The following is a 20,402-nucleotide window of genomic DNA, read 5'->3' on the forward strand; positions in this document are numbered from 1 at the left end:
GAAAACTCACATTCTGGTGTGTATGTCAAATGCTTTTCTTAGTCTGGTTTACAGCACACGCAAACGCACACACACAGTGTGCAACGAATAAAGTGAAACTAATTCACTGTGTGTGTGTTGACAGGTAGACAATAGAATGCGATGGCTATGGCGATGTAATATTTGTTTCTGTCTATGACGCTGATAAAAGCATTGATGTACATGTGTGCGTGCGTGAGTGTTTGTGTGTCATTCCTCACACACACGCATACACATACATATATGACAGTGACAAACAAACGTTTCAAACAACTACATACAAACACGTGTGTGTTTGTTAATATAGGATTTCTTCAATTACAATTTACCTAGCATTTTTAAGAGTAGAATGCATCGGGGCATGCCAGGTCCAGTTTTTAAAATTTAAACTCCAATTAAGCAAAATTTACAGAAAACTCACATTCTGGTGTGTATGTCAAATGCTTTTCTTAGTCTGGTTTACAGCACACGCAAACGCACACACACAGTGTGCAACGAATAAGGTGAAACTAATTCACTGTGTGTGTTTGTTATTAGTAAAAAAGGCGCCAAAACACAACTCACTTATCATTCCAACACATTTGCAAAGACACACGGACGGTCGAATTGCTATAACAATACAGAAAAGGTAAATTGGTTTTTATTTTACTCTGTATATATTTTATTATATAATATTATATATAGATATCATCATCAAACCCTTTCGTTACCAAACTGCCCGAAAAAAATTTTGGTTAATGTGACCAAGCTGCCCGAATTTACCTATTCATATTTAAATGAGAATATCAGAGTAAATCTCTTTAGAACATTCGTGAAAACACGTATTATACTTTGTAAACAGTTCAACTACAGTTTTGTACAAAAATCGAAGTGTAATTTTAATTCCGTGAATTATGGGAGATTTTTTTCCGAAATTTGTTCCTATTGTGTTTTCAAAATTTGTAATTCTGACAAAAAATGGATACGAATTTCATTATATCAAGCAGCGAGTCAGAATTCGAAGGATTTTCTACTGAAGACCTTCATAAATCTAACTCTATGACTGAAAAAAAAAAGCATGTGGTATTTGATAATGAATCTGATGTTTCATTTTCCGAAAGTGAAAACAGTGAATCTGAGATCTCCGACAGCGATAAAGAAAATGATTTGGCACCTGAATGGAGTGAAAATTTAAAAACTGTTTCTTTCGGTGATTTCTCTGAAGAAACTGGACCAAGCCACAGACTTTCCCAGAAGAGTAAAGCCTTAGACTATTTCTTTTTACTTTTTCGAATGAGCCTATTTGAAATCATTACGGCAGAAACGAACTGTTACGCTCAACCTAAACAAAGCGAAAGAAACGATAGTTTGTTATTTCCCACAACCTTAAATGAAATTAAGGCCTATTTTGCCATAAATATTATTATGGGTATTAGAAAGTTACCCAGAATAACAAATTCTATCGTAAAATTTTGTTGTATACCCAATTGAATATTAGCTAATAACCCATTTTCTATAGCGATGTTTGAACAAAATTTTAATAATTTTATATATTGTTGAATTTACCTGTATCTACCTGCAATTAGAGTCACTTTGTGACAAAAATTATAGTATAGAATTGGTTGAGAACATTTCACTAAATTATCTTCCAAAAATCAGATTAAATATTCATAAATAAAAAAGTTATAGTTGTTTAATGAAACCAGACTAAATTTATGATTACGTTAGAAATTAATTGAAACACATAAGGGGTGTATTTTGGTCAGAAATATAGTAACGAAAGGGTTAAGAAAAACAAAAAAATATTTTATTCTTTGTAAATGTTGTGTTCAAAATAACATACGTGGCTTATATCTTTATATATAAAAGTAAATGTTGTGTTCAAAATAACATACGTGGCTTATATCTTTATATATAAAAGTGAAGTTGTGTGTCTGTCTCCTACGATTTAGATTCGTAACTACTCCCACATTTTGCGGTGCAGTTTAACCAAAAGCGGGTATCTTATAGTCGTGATTCATATTGAGCCCTTCTGGGTATTAGCGCGTGTCTACGATGAGTCTACGATTTAAAAAAATTTACCATCATATTTTTCCATTTTAATGCATATTTTTCGTTATTATATAAGGGAAGTAACTCTCTAAAAATATCTACGATGTGTCAACGATTTAAAAAAAAAATTACCTTAATCTTTTTTCAATTTTTAATGCATTTTTTTGCTATTCTTTGGCTATAACTCTCTAAAAATGCTTATATAGTTATTTCCCTTACAAACCCGAGCAACGCCGGGCGATACTGCTAGTCTCTATATAAAGCTGAAGTTGTCTGTGTGCGCCACGTTTGGTAACCTTCAACTAACACTATCTCCTCCGAGACCCTGCGGCGCAAGTTGACCAAAATTGAGTGTATGATAGAAGAAGGGTTGCTCTTCCTTCTGTAGAACATAAAATTCAAATCGGACCATGTTAACACCAAAAATTATTTACATCAAAAAGCTGCTTTTTTCTATGAAAATCCCTATTTTTTACGATTTTTTCACTGCTGTGTCGCCACTTTTCGGTATATTTCAACCAGAAAAATGTTCACAAAATTTTTACTTTTCAAAATTACAATTCCAGCGGGTTGAAACAAACCCGAGTAATGCCGGGCGATACTGCTAGTATATATATATATATATATGTATATATGTATATATATATGTATGTATATATATATATATATGTATGTATATATATATATATATATATATGTATGTATATATATATATATATATATATATATGTATGTATATCTCTTATTATAAAAGGCAGATTTTATCTGCCTCCCTTTGTCTCTTATAGAAATCTACAATATAGGATTTCTTCAATTACAATTTACCTAGCATTTTTAAGAGTAGAATACATCGGGTCGTGCCAGGTCCGGTTTTTAAAATTTCAACCCCAATTAAGCAAAATTTCGAGAAAACTCACATTGTGGTGTGTAAGTGAAGTGCTTTTCTTAGTGTGGGCTACAGCACACACACACGCACACACACACAAACGGAGCGAACTGCTTCAGTGATGCTATCACCCTAATTTCTCCTCCTTTCTCTTTGCAAGTGTGCAACCATTAAAGTGAAAGTATTTATATAAAACAAGAGAAGTGTACCTTAAACCACTACTCAAAAAAAAAACAACACAGCAAACAGAAACAAATAAATACATAACGATTTACTCCTCACACAATTTCTTCAATTAGAGTTTACCTATGATTTTTCAAAGTACTTCCATTCGGTCATGGCATACAAAATTTCTTTCAATTTCACCCCCATTTCAGAAAAAATTTGAGAAAACTAAATATTTTACCATTTCACTATTTCACTCTGCATTCCCACTGCCTCTTTACACACATAGACACGCAAATATATAAATAAAATTGTAAGCTAACGTGCGTGTGTGTGTGTGCGTGAGGGTGCGTGTGTGTGTGTGTGCGCGTGTGTGTGAGTGTGTGACAGGAAAGTTTTTTAGGACGAAAATAAGATCTAAAGTATATCCAAGTAGCAGAAAGATCGCCCAAAAGTGTATATAGATATATAAATGTATTTATATATTCATCTATGCACATATGTATGTATAACGTGTGTGTATATATTTCCATAGAGGTAACCATTCACTCCATACAAAGTTTTTTAGCACGAAAATAAGATCTAAAGTATATCCAAGTAGCAGAAAGATCGCCCAAAAGTGTATATAGATATATAAATGTATTTATTGTCTACCGTTTAAATGTTTTGAACTTATAACCACCAATCTGCTTTGCTTTCCTTCTTCTTTCTCTATGCCACCCTAAAAACATCGCCATTCCCGCCCGTTTCTCTAAAGTACCTTCAATCCTTTAATTCGATCTTCACCATTCACTATCATTTCTTTTCCGACTCACAGCGATGTCTATTAGCAAGCTAAGAAGATTTTCTCCTTTCTTTTTCATACATACATACATACATTTGTCTACCGTTTAAATGTTTTGAACTTATAACCACCAATCTGCTTTGCTTTCCTTCTTCTTTCTCTATGCCACCCTAAAAACATCGCCAATCCCGCCCGTTTCTCTAAAGTACCTTCAATCCTTTAATTCGATCTTCACTATTCGCGGTGCGCCCGCCCTTCCCCACCACCAATACCGGTGAACACTGTTCTCACTGTTCACACCATCTACACCGGATATGCCCTCCCTCACCACCATTATGTGTGTCTCTCCCTCCTACCCCTCCTCCTCACATGCTTTCACTGTGTGCTACCCCCTCCACCAAGACAAGCAGCTAGCGCCGCAGCTCATCAACCCCCCCCACCTATCCTACGTTTCCTCCTGTTTTTGAATCTGTCACTGCCTCAACCGGCTATCTCCTTCCAGTCCCCTCCCCCACTCGTGAAGTCCTACGAACCTGCATCAACCCTAGCTGCAACCCTCCCCACTGGTGCTTCCCTATATTACCTGCACCCCCAAAAAGCACCATCCGAACGTGACCGATGCCAGACCTACCCTGGCACCTGTGCAGGTGGCATGTAAAAAGCACCCACTCCACTCGCGGAGTGGTTGGCGTTAGGAAGGGCATCCAGCCATAGAAACTCTGCCAGATCAGACTGGAGCCTGGGGCAGCCCCTGGCTTCCCAGACCCCGGTCAAACCGTCCAACCCGTGCTAGCGCGGAAAACGGACGTTAAACGATGATGATGATGATGATGATATTCATCTATGCACACATGTATGTATAACGTGTGTGTATATATTTCCATAGAGGTAACCATTCACTCCATACAAAGTTTTTTAGCACGAAAATAAGATCTAAAGTTATCTCTAAGAAAAAGAAAGATCGCCCAAAAGTGTATATAGATATTTAAATGTATTTATATATTCATCTATACACACATGTATGTATAATGTGCATGTATATATTTCCATAGAGATAACCATTCAATCCATACAAAGTTTTTTAGAACGAAAATCTTTATATATAAAACAAAGGTTGTGTGTCTGTCTACTCCGATTTAGATTCCTAACTACTCCCACATTTTGCGATGCAGTTTAACCAAAACCGGGTATCTTATAGTCGTGATTCATATCGAGCCCTTCTGGGTATTAGCGCACGTCTACGATGAGTCTACGATTTTACAAATAATTTACCATCATTTTTTTCCATTTTAATGCATATTTTTTAAATAAAGGGAAGTAACTCTCAAACTTCATACCAACATGCGTGCTCATATGCGACATAATATCACATCAGCAGCATTTCCTCACACCCTCCTTGCACTTGGCGAAGGCAAAATACCAGGGTATGAAAATGGTAATATTGCCATCGATTCCATTTGTACCATTGTTAAGACGCCTTCTGATCTCAGAGATGCAGTGTTCCCAGATCTACAAGCTAATTATCAGAATATGGATTGGATTGGCCAAAAGGCTATACTGGCCCCGAGGAATAAAACTGCTCACCATATTAATGATGAAATGCTAAAACTCATTCCTGGGGAAGTCTATGTATATCAGTCTATCGATACAACTCCTGACCCAGAGGACGTCATCAACTATCCAATAGAGGTACTCAATTCCTTTGAGCACCCCGGACTACCCCCACACTTTCTCAAACTTAAAGTTGGTGCCCCTATAATGCTCATCAGATATTTGGTTCCCCCAAAACAATGCAATGGCACACGTTTGATCGTTAAGTCCTTATCTCCCACCGTAAACTTATATCAATATTTGCCTGAATAATCATCATAATTCAGTGCAATCATTAACAGTACTTTCAAGCAATTCAGCCCCGAGCAACGCCGGGCAATTCTGCTAGTATAAATATAAAGGGAAAGTTTACGAAAATAAACAAAAGACGAAGGCAGGAGGTGTACAAACAAACAAATGTATTAGTATAGCATTCAGGAATAGAAAAAGTCATTTACGTTTCAAGCCTATGATCTTCTACAGAAAGAGACACAGAAAAAAACAAGGAGAGAAAAAAAATGTGTGTAGTAGCTAACGATCTATCATATATAAATATATATGAGCAACAGACAAGAACACACATACACACACGTACGTACGTACACCTATTGCATGTTTTGTGCATGCATACATGTTCATAAACTGAAATGAATGGAAAAAATGTTGTTAAATTTGTAGATAACACTTGCATGATTTTCATTAAGAAAAGAAATCGGGTTTTTTTGCATGGAATCAAATACTCTGGCCTCAAAACACATTTTGTGGTCTGTGAAACGGAGTGGGGTGTGGTGGAAGCCTTGCAAATTGTACCCATTTATATTACTCTCTCTTTTTACTCTTTTACTTGTTTCAGTCATTTGACTGTGGCCATGCTGTAGCACCGCCTTTAATCGAGCAACTCGACCCCGGGACTTATTCTTTTTGTAAGCCCAGTACTTATTCTATTGGTCTCTTTTGCTGAACCGCTAAGTAACGGGGACATAAACACACCAGCATCGGTTGTCAAGCAATGCGAGGGGGACAAACACACATACATATATATATACATATATACGACAGGCTTCTTTCAGTTTCCGTCTACCAAATCCACTCACAAGGCTTTGGTCGGCCCGGGACTATAGCAGAAGACACTTGCCCAAGATGCCACGCAGTGGGACTGAACCCGAAACCATGTGGTTGGTTAGCAAGCTACTTACCACACAGCCACTCCTGCGCCTATTGTGTAATTCACTGACAAATTATTACTCACCTCTTTGTTTTTTTGTTGTTCAATAAATGGATTGTCAACAAAACACTTTTTTACTCAGCGTAAAATAAAAACAAAACTCTTTCGCACCCAAAGTAATGTGTGTGGGAGAGAGAGGGGGGGAGAAAGATGAATGATTTAAAATAAATATATTGTAATTCGTTTTTGGATTTGGTTTGCAAGATTCTTTATATGAGTTCGTGTGTTGAAGCATATTCTGTTGTGTCTGGGGAGAATCATTTTCTTTTTGTGCCTTATTATTTAACACACTCACTGGTAAAATTTCCAGTTATTTCTTATTTTTATTTTCCTAAAATTTTTGTTGCGTCTTGCAACCTTTTCAATAGTTTTGACACTGTACGTTATTTACACTGCGTTCCCTTTTGTTTGTTTGTGCGCATGTGTGTGCCTATACATGCACGCATGTACATATGCATGTGTGTATGTGTTTGCATGTGTTTGTATGTATATATGTGTGTGTATGCATATGTATATATATATATGTATGCGTGTGCATCTGTATGTACGTATCCTGCATATTTATGTGCTTGCCTGTCCGTGTTTGTGTATTTTCTATGTTTGTGTGTGTGAGCATGTCTGTATATATATGCACCTCTGTCTCCTTGTGTGTGCATATCTGTGTGTGTTATGTAACTATGTACCATGTTTGTATGTATGAATGTGCATCTTTATATGTGTGAATCCGTGTCTCCATATCTGTCTGTTCATAAAGTCTATATACCTATCCGTCTGTATATTGATCTGTTCATTTACATATCTAACATACAAACACATGCAAACACACACACACACACACACAGACATACGTGCATGTATAGGCACACACACACACACACACACACACATGTGCACAAACAAACAAAAGGGAATGCAGTAAATTGTAATTGCTGTGTGAGAAAGTATATTTACTATGATTATAAAATATAGTGTCTTTCAAAAACAAAAAACAAAACATTTTACATTTTATTTTTTATGAACAACATCAATTACTCTCTTTCTCTCTCACTTTGTCTTTCCTGTGAAACTCTCTGCCTCCTTCTTCCACTTTTCTTTATCTTACAAAAAGTAATGGCCAATATGTTTTGTGGCTAAAAGCTATGTCTGAAAATAGATATTTACACTATCCACGGGTGCCATTTGACAAAACCTAGATAGGATGTTGACAAATGTCCTCCTAAAATTGGAGCGACATGTGTGCTAATTTGTGGACGTGCATAAATTACAATCACGTACACACACACACATCTTCCCTTTTATAGATATGACTAGCAGTGTAACCCGGCCTTGCCCAGGATTAAGTTAAGATTAAGCTAATCAAGTTCTTTATTTCAAACCAAACTAAGTAATATAGACGTTTAATTTGGGTGAAATCCGTTGAGGCTAGACCGCCCCTTATTATTACTTCTCTCCTGGCTATAACACACGAAATACGAACTGCAGGATGATGAAAAATATCAGCTAAGTCGTATTTAAGTTCACGACCTGTCCCTCTTTTCATTGTTTTCGCAAGTATTATTATCACCATCAAGCCTTATTATTGTGTCCCCATATATTATCGTTACCGTTGTCCTTCGTCTCAAATGCTAGCTGAAGCATATAAACTTTCGCTCACAAAAACTTATTCACACGACCGCAAAAACATCTCGTCTCAAATCTGGTCTTTCTGTCGCTTAATTCTCTAACCCATCTTTCCCAACTTCCACTCATAGAAACTTATGCACACGACCGCAAACCTTTCCATCTCAAATCTTGTCTTTCTTACTGCCGCCTAAATCTCGTCTTCTCCCAGTGCCCGGTGCGCCCGCCCTCCCGCCCCCACCACCAGTACCGGAAGTCCTTATCTCACCTTGCCTTCCTTTGCTTTTCTTCCATGAACACCTAAAGGCCTTAAACCAATACCACCCCTTCTATATATGATGGTGACCATACGGCGCAAAAACATGATAGTGTAGTGTAACAGGTTGAACTTAAGTTCATTGCTTTGCTTATGAATTCTGCCAAATGCGAGTTTTCTTCTTCTTTTCAGGTACATGACACCACTGCTCCCCGTACCTGGGCCTCTCGGGTCAATACCTTCCACACCCTCAGGGTGGGCACCCTCAACGTTGGCACACTGAAAGGTAGGTCTGGCGAGATAGTCGAGATGCTTGAACGGAGACGTGTTGATGTATGTTGTATGCAAGAAATAAGGTGGAGAGGAGGATCGGCTAGGTTACTCACAGGCAAGGAACACAGGTACAAGATTTTCTGGGCAGGGAACACTGACGGGGTTGGTAGCGTGGGTATACTTATCGCTGAGAAATGGATAGATAGAGTAATTGAGGTAATCAGAGTAAGTGACAGAATACTTAAGATTAGAATAGTGCTTCATAATAGATTAGCAACCATTATATCGGCCTACGCCCCTCAGCCAGGGCTACCCGATGGACAGAAAGACAGTTTCTATGACACCCTACTGCAGACCACCTCATTGACGAACGACAGGGACCTTCTCTTTGTGGCTGGTGATTTCAATGGGCATGTTGGACGACATGCTGGGGGCTTCCATGGCGTACATGGAGGCTACGGTTATGGTTCCCGCAACGAGGAGGGAACCAGGCTGCTGGAGTTCTGCGATGCGAATAGTCTTATGGTCTGCAACACTAACTTCAGGAAACCAACAAGCCACCTGGTCACCTACCGATCGGGCCGGCATACTAGCCAAATCGACTACATCCTTGCCAGAAAAAGGGAAAGATGGCTGCTTATAAATGCCAAAACCTTCCCAGGCAAAGAATGCACCCCACAACATAGACTGGTAGTTAGTGACTTTAGGATCAGGACTAAGAGGGCGACTAGAAGACAACCAACATGGAGAAGAAGGGTCTGGAAGCTTAAAGACCCTGCGAATGGACAGAGATTTAGAGATATGTTACTTGAAGCCTTTGACGAAGTGGAAGGGGGTATAGCTACACATGGGGTAGAAGACAACTGGACGTTTCTGAGGGACAACTTGCTGAAAGCCGCTGACCAGATCTGTGGCTGGTGCAAAGTCCCCTTAAGACATAAAATAACGTGGTGGTGGAACAATATTGTTGACAGGGCTATTAGACAAAAGAAACAGGCTTGGAAGGACTGGAAGAACGGTGGTAGCAGGGAAGTGTATCAGACTGCCAGAAGGGAAGCTAGGAGACAGGTCTATCTAGCCAGAGGGGAAGCAGATAAGAGAAAATTTGCCAATGTCCTGCGCCGTGAGGATGAAAGACTTGAGGTATTTCGTGTTGCAAGACAGTGTGTGAGAGAAAATCGTGATGTGGTAGGAGAGAAATGTGTTCGCATGGAGGATGGTTCACCTGCGCTAAATGAGGATGCAAAGAGAGAAGCTTGGAGACGCCACTATGAAAGGTTGCTGAATGAGGAAAATGAATGGGATAAAGAGAGTCTGCCGAATGTTGACCCAACAGAGGGACCAGCTATCCGAGTTGATAGTTCCGTGGTAGCTAAGGCAATTAGAAGCATGAAGACAGGGAAAGCACCAGGCCCATCAGGAATTACTGCAGAGATGCTCAAAATATCTGGTAGTGTCGGCTATAGCATAGTCACCCGTATAGTTAACCAGGTGATACACGAAGGAGTCATACCCAATGACTGGTGTAGCAGCATAATAGTCAACTGCTACAAAGGTAAAGGCGACGCCCTAGATACAAATAACTACAGGGGCATCAAGCTGTTGGATCAGGTAATGAAGGTTACGGAGAGGGTTATAGCCCAGTTAATTAGAGAGAGAGTTAGCTTAGATGATATGCAGTTTGGGTTCGTGCCAGGGAAAAGTACTACTGATGCTATATTCCTGGTAAGACAGCTGCAGGAGAAATACCTAGCCAAAGGTAAGCCCTTGTACCTGGCTTTTGTTGACTTGGAGAAAGCCTTTGACAGGGTCCCCCGATCCCTTATCTGGTGGTCAATGAGGAAACTAGGGAATGATGAATGGTTAGTGAGAGCTGTGCGAGCCATGTACAGAGACGCAGCTAGCAAGGTGAGGGTTGGCAACGAGTACAGTGAAGAATTCCGGGTAGAGGTTGGGGTCCACCAAGGTTCAGTCCTCAGCCCCCTCCTATTTATCATAGTCCTCCAGGCAATAACGCAAGAATTTAAGACAGGATGCCCCTGGGAGCTCCTCTACGCTGATGACCTTGCTCTAATTGCTGAATCACTATCAGAACTGGAGGAGAAGTTTCAGGTGTGGAAACAAGGATTAGAATCGAAGGGCCTTAGAATCAACCTAGCCAAAACCAAAGTCCTAATAAGTAGGAAGGTGGACCAACCACAAACGACTTCAGGTAGATGGCCCTGCTCGATCTGTAAAAAAGGTGTAGGTAGAAACTCTATAAGGTGCACCAAGTGTAAGCTATGGACACATAAGAGGTGCAGCAATGTCAAAGGTAGGCTAACTGGGAAGATAGTTTTCGTATGTGGCAGATGCTCAGGAGAAATAAACACTGGAAATGTGCAGAGACCAACTTCTACCACGTTCCAGGGAGACACACTAGAAGTAGTTGATAGCTTCCGCTACCTAGGAGACCAAGTCAGTAGCGGGGGTGGGTGTGCTGAAAGTGTAACTGCTAGAGTAAGAATAGCCTGGGCAAAGTTTAGAGAGCTCTTACCCCTGCTGGTGACAAAAGGCCTCTCGCTCAGAGTAAAAGGCAGACACATGATGCATGTGTACGTACAGCCATGCTACATGGTAGTGAAACATGGGCCGTGACTGCTGAGGATATGCGTAAGCTCGCAAGAAATGAAGCCAGTATGCTCCGATGGATGTGTAATGTCAGTGTTCATAATTGTCAGAGTGTAAGTACCTTGAGAGAAAAGTTGAACCTAAGAAGCGTCAGTTGTGGTGTGCAAGAGAGACGGCTGCGCTGGTATGGTCATATGATGAGAATGCTGAAGATAGTTGTGTGCAAAAGTGCTACACCCTAGCAGTTGAGGGAACCGTGGAAGAGGTAGACCCAGGAAAACCTGGGACGAAGTGGTGAAGCATGACCTTCGAACTTTAGGTCTCACCAAGGAAATGACTAGAGACCGAGACCTATGGAAGTATGCTGTGCGTGAGAAGACCCGGCAAGACTAGTCAGGCCATAACCCGTGGCCCCTACCTGGGACGTAGTCATTCCACCTGTGCATACCTTCCTTCTTGTGACACTTGTGAAGACCTGTTGAGGCAAGTGAAAATCAAACAAAATCAAAATAGATGAACATCAATGGAATTTGTATCTTTGTGGTACCAGTGCCGGTGGCACACAAGAAAACCATCCGAACGTGGCCGTAGCCAGTACCGCACCGACTGGCCTCCATGCTGTGGGCACGTAACAATCACCATCCAATCGTGGCCGAGCGCCAGCCTAATCTGGCTCCATCTGGCTCCAAAAAACACCATCCGAGCGTGGTCGTCTGCTAGCCTTGTCTGGCACCTGTGTCGGTGGCACATAAAAACACCATCCGAGCGTGGCCGTTCGCCAGCCTCGTCTGGCACCTGTGTCGGTGGCACATAAAAACACCATCAGAGCGTGGCCGTTCTCCAGCCTTGTCTGGCACCTGTGTCGGTGGCACATAAAATCACCCACTACACTCTCGGAGTGGTTGGCGTTAGGAAGGGCATCCAGCTGTAGAAACACTGCCAGATCTGACTGGCCTGGTGCAGCCTTCGGGCTCCCCAGACCCCAGTTGAACCGTCCAACCCATGCTAGCATGGAAAGCGGACGTTAAATGATGATGATGATGATGATGATGATGATATACATATTATATATATATAATATAATATAAATATATATGGGCAACACACATACACACACGTACATACACCTATTGCATGTTTTGTGCACGCATACATGTTTATAAACAGAAATGAATGGAAAAAATGTTGTTAAATTTGTAAAATAAAAACAAAACTCTTTCACACCCAAAGTAATGTGTGTGTGAGAGAGGGGGGGGAGAAAGATGAATGATTTAAAATAAATATATTGTAATTGTTGTGTGAGAAAGTATATATACTATGATTATAAAATATAGTGTCTTTCAAAAACAAAAAACAAAACATTTTACATTTATTTTTTATGAACATCATAACTTACTCTCTCTCTCTCTCTCTCTCCCTCTCTCTCACTTTGTCTTTCCCATGAAACTTTCTGCCTCCTTCTTCCACCTTTCTTTATCTTATTTTTTTTTTGTTAGACGCCATCAAAAAGGAATCATATCTATAAAAGGGAGGATGTGTGTGCGTGTGTGTACATGATTGTAATTAATGCATGTCCACAAATTAGCACGCATGTCGCTCAAATTTTAGGAGGACATTTATCAACACCTTATCCCCCCCCCCAGGCACCCGTGGATAGCGAAAGAGTTTTGTTTTTATTTTACGCTGAGTAAAAAAGTGTTTTGTTGACAATCCATTTATTTAACAACAAAAAAACAAAGAGGTGAGTAATAATTTGTCAGTGAATTACACAATATAAATGGGTACAATTTGCGAGGCTTCCACTACACCCCACTCCGTTTCACAGACCACAAAAAGGGTTTTGAGGCCAGAGTAGTTGATTCCATGCAAAAAAAAACGATTTTTTTTCTTAGTGAAAATCGTGCAAGTGTTAATCTACAAATTTAACAACATTTTTTCCATTCATTTCAGTTTATGAACATGTATGCATGCACAAAACATGCAATAGGTGTACGTACATACGTACGTGTGTGTATGTGTGTTGCCCATATATATTTATATTATATTATGTATATATAATATGTATATATAATATATATATATATATATATATATATATATATATTATGTATATATAATATGTATATATATATATTATGTATATATAATATGTATATATAATATATTTATATAATATAACTAATTTCAACAGATTTCGCCCAAATTTGACGTCTATATTACTTAGTTTGGTTTGAAATAAAGAACTTAATTAGCTTAATAATCGTAACTTAATCCTGGGCAAGGCCAGGTTATACTGCTAGTGGCTGATATTTGTTATGGTTAAAAGCTATGGTTGAAAATGGTTGAAAATAGATTTTTACCCTATCCGCGGATGCCTCAGGGAAAAAAATAAGTTGACAAAACCCAGATAGGGTGTTGACAAAAGTCCTGCTAAAATTTGAGCGGCATGCATGCTAATTTGTGGACATGCATAAATTACAATCACATACACACACGCACACACATCCTCCCTTTTATAGATATGATAAATAAATGAATGAATAAAAAGTAAAGGAAAAATAAGCAGCACTATATGATACAGAAATAATGGATGACAGATCTCAACATATGAGTTGTGGAAAATGAAAAATGAGATGCTGTAGTAGTAGTATGCATGTATGTGTGCAAGTTTGCCATACAATATATCAATACTCATTTAAATCCTCTGTCATCTGTTCTCAGAGAGTCAGCATGCTGAATTTTGAACTAAACACTTCTCACAGCTTCCGCTCTTCCACAAATACTTTCCAATGAGAATATCCAGCATATACTAGCCGTTTGTATAAAGAATTCTTACAAGTGCAGCTACTGTTCAAGCACACTCTTCTTTGCAACTTCCATAGATCTATGTTGCTTAATAAAGCTTGCTTTTTGCAAAAAAAAGAAGAAAAAAATGCTTTAATGCCAGCTAAAGAAATAGCTTGTGATTTTTTTTTTTTTACTCTTTCTTTAGCTACCATGCTTTGAGCTACAGAACTGGATAACATAAACTATCAACTATGTTGTGAGACATTTGATGAGTTAATGGACTTCATTTGTGGGTGCTCCTACTATTAACACATATCTATCACATCTGAAATTCTGCTTCTATGTTTATCTGTGAAAGATACATTGTACTTTTAATGTACTCACAGTTTGCACTGGGTACTCAGTATCAAGTTTTTAACTATAACCATTATCTACATTGACCAAACCACTTCCCACCTGGCACTAGAATCTAGTGCTTTGTTACTATGACATTAGACTCTGACAATTAAACATTAGATCTATGGAAGGAAGAGGGCTGAATTTAATATCAATAATATTAACAGGTGCAGGCATGGCTTAACCAAGCTGAAACAAGTCCAGAGTTATAACAAAACTTACTGAAAATGAGACTTACTCTCCTGACAATTTTTGTTATTATTTGTCATACTATCAGTATGACATCCATGACTTGGTACAAATCCAGTTGCAAATTATTCAAAATAACCCTTTCATTTCATCCAAAAATCCAAGCACTGAATGTAATAGTGTGTTTAATGACTATGGGACAAGAGGTCAATGGAGTTTGCAAGGGTCATACATGAGTAGTAATACTTTCCATAGCTAGAAGGAAGTATACAAATTGAACAATGAATTTGTACTGGCTAGCAGATGCTTATCATCTTAATCCCTGTGCTGTCTGAACATATTATACATCAGAGAAAAACTTGATTGATTGTTCTAAACTGAATCTTCTTTCAATTTCTTCTTTCAATATGGTTCTAGATGCAGAAAGCAGTGTTATCTGCACCATCCTTTTTTGTTTTGACTTATGAATTTATTATCAATTAGACAAAAAGAAGAATGAGATATTTTTGTAAAGAAAGAAAAAGTTATGATTTGAAAGATAGATACTATCACTTACAGAATGAGGTAAGATATAGTTTTGCCAAGAAAATAGATGAGAAAACAGTTCATAATGCACTTAATGATGACAATTAAGACTAAGTTTTTACATCAATGCAACAGATTAAATCGTATAAAGGCTAACGGTACAGTGAATAAGAGCACTGACATACATATTTATCTTGGATAAGTGTTAGCTAAATTCTCTTTTGAAAATAAATAGTGAATATAAAACAAAAAATCCAAATCATGACAATGATGATAATAAAATGAAATATAGCAACAAAACTGCAAATTGAATAGAGAGATTAAGCAACAAACCTTAGAATCATGTCTTGATGTATTGAAAACAGATAATGACAAAGGAAGTAGATGTGCTTCAGTTGTAAAGATGTAATCATTCAAATCTAAAATCAAATCTTCATCTTCAGCAAACAAAAGATATAAATATTTGAAAGTTTCAGCCAAAACAAATGAATCCATTCTGAAATATAAAAAAAAACACAACATAATACACCAAAACAGAATAGAGTAAGAACAGAAAATAGTACATAAGCGTCCTTATTAAAATACTGTGTAACAGCTTCAAACAAACTGGCAAAATTTTATAATGTATAACATAACAGGTTAAGATTTTTTACCTTTTTACCTTTTCAGCATTTAAATTGTAAATTGCATTATACATGCAATTACATTAAGATATAAAGTAAGTTTAGATAAGGTACAATCCTGGTGTATTCCTTATGCAGAGCTCAATACAAATTCCGGGCTATCTACATGTTAAGACTGGTATTTCAGAATGACCATGGACACAGGGACTCCAAGTAATTATCACTGGTATAATGAGCATGTAAATATTTGATAGGATAACATATGAGAAAAGGAAGATGAATATTAATATAACATATGTTTAATGTCATTTACAATTGTTTTGGCCAAATTACAAATCTTGTACATTTATATATATTATATAATACTAAGACTGTTTTGCCAGACATAGTAGGAGATATATGTAGATGACACTCCATTTCCATTTTATAGATATAGTAAGGTAGATACAGTAAGAAATAGAGTAAAGTAGAGTGTAAAATAAGTATTTCTAGGAACTTAGGATTATAAATAGGAACACTAGGGTAGTTAATTTATTAGAGGTAATATGAAAACTTCACACTGGACTATGCATTGCCTACCACAAACCCAATGAAAGTTTCCAGTATGTTAAAAAATCCAAAAACATCCCAGGATGGTTATAAATTCAACAGTGAAAGATGTATTCTCTAGAAAATGTAGATTGTTGGTGAATGAAGAGATCTTCATGTCAAATGCACAGTACTATAATAAGGCCTTAGTGAGGACAATAATATGGAGAAAATTTATTATCAGTTGGAGAACAATAATTTAACACATAAAACACCTTACCCACAATGAACACTGAAATGTTTATGTATCAGCTCTTGGAATACAATGATTAACAGAGCACAAAAATAACATCAATGACAGCAAATGCATGATGTAACACAGGAACAGTGATATCCCTCATCATTACATGAATAATACCATGAAGGAACAGTTACTCATGAGAAATAAGAAGAGTTTACATAATAGGGCTTTTTCCTGAGGTGGGAAGGAGGAAGAAGAGGATCATTCCTTTGCATACCAATGCTCCAGAACCCTTTGAAACTTCTAGACCTAACATGTAGAGTATGCAAACTGGGGTGCAATTTATATAATCCTTTTGATACCAGCCCAAGACTGCCATTGGTTCTATGATACAGACATCATGTGATTTAAATTAGAACCTTCCCTCAAAATTCCATGTTAATTTATGTTCCAAATACTGGTTTAATAATGACTAAGTTATTTTACTAAATTCTTATTTTTACAATTAATTTAAACAAAGGCAGAAATATAGTATCAAAGGGTTTAACATGATGGATTGAACACTAGTAGTATTAGGTCATCAAGTATGAAATTTGTAGTAAGGTATTTGGTAAACTTTGACAGCTGCTCATTTTGCACCATTATTATATTTTGACAATATTTTTTGTTAGAAAGCTGATACATCTATTTCTTTATTCTAACTCCTTTTGTGCTTTATTAAGTATTTATAAATCATTTTTTGCTATTTTTGTTTAGAGATGGATAAGTTGGAAATTCGTACAGTTTTGAAATATGGGTTCTTTCTTGGAAATACAGCATCACAGATAGCTCGGAATATTAATGGAGTATTTCATTCTAACATTACACAGCAGACAGTATCAAAATTTTCAAAATTTCATTCTGGTAACTTTGACCTTACAAATGAGCAACATGGTTGACCAGAAACAAAGGTGGAGATGAACTCAAAGCCACCATTGAGTCAGATCTATCTCAAAGTGCCCGTGAATTATCGTTGTTGCTTTGTGTTAGCAAGCAAACAATATTGATTCCCCTAGTTCTAATCGGTATAGTGAAAAAGTTGGATAAGTGGGTTGCACATGAACTCAATGAAAATCAGAAACAGCCATGTTTGGAAGCCTGCATTATGCTACTTTCTCATACAAAAATAAATCATTTTTGGAAATGGATCCAATACAACAACTTTAAACATTCAGCACAACAGTTGGACAAATACAAGCCACCAAAAAGCAAAATTCATCAAAAGAAGCTGATGGTGTGTGTTTGGTGGTCTGGCGCAGGTGTGATCCATTATGATTTCATTAAACCTGGCTCATCAATCACAGCCGAAGTATACTGCAGCCAACTGGACCAAATGATGCAGAAACTTACAAAAAGACAGCCTAGATTAGTCAACAGATCTACTCCTATTTTATAGCAAGACAATGCCAGACCACACATCCCAAAAATGACATTGGCGAAACTACAGGAGTTGGAAGTTCTTCATCATCCACCATACTCACCTGATCTTGCCCCCACTGACTACCACTTCTTCCAGAATTTGGATAACTTTTTTGATAGGAAAAAAATTTAATTCTGACGATGCTGTAAAACAGATTTTATTCCAAGATTTTATTGACTCTAGATTGCCAAGCTTTTACAGTTCCGGGATGGAAAGCTATTGCTGAAATCGTAAAAGTGTATTCACAACATGGGTGCATACTTTGATGAATAAAACTATTCCTTATATTTATAAAACATTAGCAAACTTATTTTTTCTTTTCTACAAATTTCATACTTGATGACCTAATAATAACAACCCTATCAGTACTTACCTGTCTAAATGTAATGGTATCTCAACAACTGGCAGTGCTATAAATATCACTTATAAAAGCAAAACTAGAAGTATCAGGTTATTTAAGAAAAGCATAACATTGGTTCAAATAACTCTTCAGATAACATGTAGCTAGAGACATACTGGGTATATTCTTTAGGACACAAGATAAGAATTTTCCTCTCTGCAACAGTTAACCCTCTAGAGCAGATATGTCAAACTCCTGGCCCACGGGCCACTTCCAGCCTGCAGAACCATTTTGATATCAGCATGAAATTGGTCCAAATGGCGGCATCAGCAAATAGAGTACTTTGCTGCCCTCAGCAACACCCATGCCTTCTTGTTACAACTACACATACATAGTGTGTGGCTAAAGCAGGCCATTACATTATATATAGCACTGACTGCACTACCTTTCTTATTAAGTGTGTCACCAAAAGTAGCAATAATTTAATACATGACTAGAAACAACACCAATGTAACTATTACACCTGTCTGTACAAAAAACACATTAAAGAGGCATGATAACACAGTCACAAGTCTTAACTGTAAATGCAACAAAGCATGCTGGAAAATGCCTCCTTTGATTCTCTAATCACATGTTGTGAAGTGCTGATGACACAAAATCTAATCCCATAATGCACCACAACAGCTGCTTTACTGCAATTTTGGGTGATCATTTTCATGTGATATGATTCAGTAGTAGTAGTAGCTATCTATATCAATAACCAAGAGAAAATTCGATGCTGAAAACAGGGCCTTTCAAATCCAGTAGGAAATCAAGTACATGTTTACTGACATTGATGGCAAACCCATGTGTCTTAATTGTGGTGCTAATATTACTGTACTTAAAGAGAATAATCTTAAACGCCACTATGAGACAAAGCATCAGGACAAGTATATATACCTTACTGCTGAGCAGAAGCAATGAAAGGTAGACGAGTTGAAGAGGACTCTCACATTACAGACTTTTTTAACCAAAGCAAAATCACAAAGTGAAGCTGCTGTTAAAGCAAGTTTTACTGCGGCAGAGGAGATCGCAAAATCAGCCTGGCCATTTACCGAAGGAGAGTTTGTGAAGAGCTGCATGATGAAGATGTGTGACATTTTGAGTCCAGACAAGAAGCAACTGTTTTGCTAATGTGAGTATTAGCAGAAATATGGTTGCTGATCGGGTGTGTGAGATGGCCACTGATTTGAAAATACAGTTGATTGAAAAAGGAAAAGATTTTGTTGCATACTCTCTTGCTGTGGATGAGACTACTGACATGACTGATACAGCACAGTTGGCTATCTTCATCAAGGAGGGGACTCTAATTTGTTCATCATGGAGGAAATTTTGGACATTAAATTAACACATGAGACAACAACAGGAAAGGACTGTTTTGAAAAAATATATCAAAGTGTAACCAACAAGAAACTGCCTTGGGACAAATTTGTTGGACTTACAACAGGTGGAGCACTGGCGATGCACTGTGGAAAAAGTGGACTAGTAGGTAGGATACGTTTAAAGATGCAAAAAGAGAACTGTGCTGGTGTGTTGACAACATATACCAGGAAATGCTGTGCACTAAAGCCTTAAAAATGGAACATGTAATGAACACTGTAATGCAAACCATAAACTTTATCCGAGATAAATGGTTAAATCACTGCCAATTTCAGTCTTTCCTGCAGGAAATACATTCAGAGTTTGGTAACATGCCTTATCATACAGGTGCGGTGCCACAGTCAGGGAAAGGTCCTCAATATAGCATTTGAGCTGGTTGAAGAGATATGGCAGTTCATAGACAGTAAAGGAAAAGAATCCAAAGTTCTGCAGGATGA

The 20,402-nt window shown here is 37.8% G+C and overlaps 1 protein-coding gene across 2 annotated transcripts in view; it reads right to left on the reverse strand.

Moving 5' to 3' along the window:
* Positions 1-20,402, reverse strand: part of LOC115210263 (ER degradation-enhancing alpha-mannosidase-like protein 3) — a 413,751-nt gene that overhangs the window by 149,574 nt on the left and 243,775 nt on the right. For both annotated transcript variants that reach the window (XM_036501986.1, XM_029779124.2), the window contains exon 14: positions 15,689-15,851. In XM_036501986.1, coding sequence (XP_036357879.1) covers positions 15,689-15,851 — 163 coding nt within the window. The remainder of the gene's footprint in view (positions 1-15,688; positions 15,852-20,402) is intronic.

This window comes from Octopus sinensis, linkage group LG1 (assembly GCF_006345805.1).
Source record: "Octopus sinensis linkage group LG1, ASM634580v1, whole genome shotgun sequence".
NCBI lineage: Eukaryota > Metazoa > Mollusca > Cephalopoda > Octopoda > Octopodidae > Octopus > Octopus sinensis.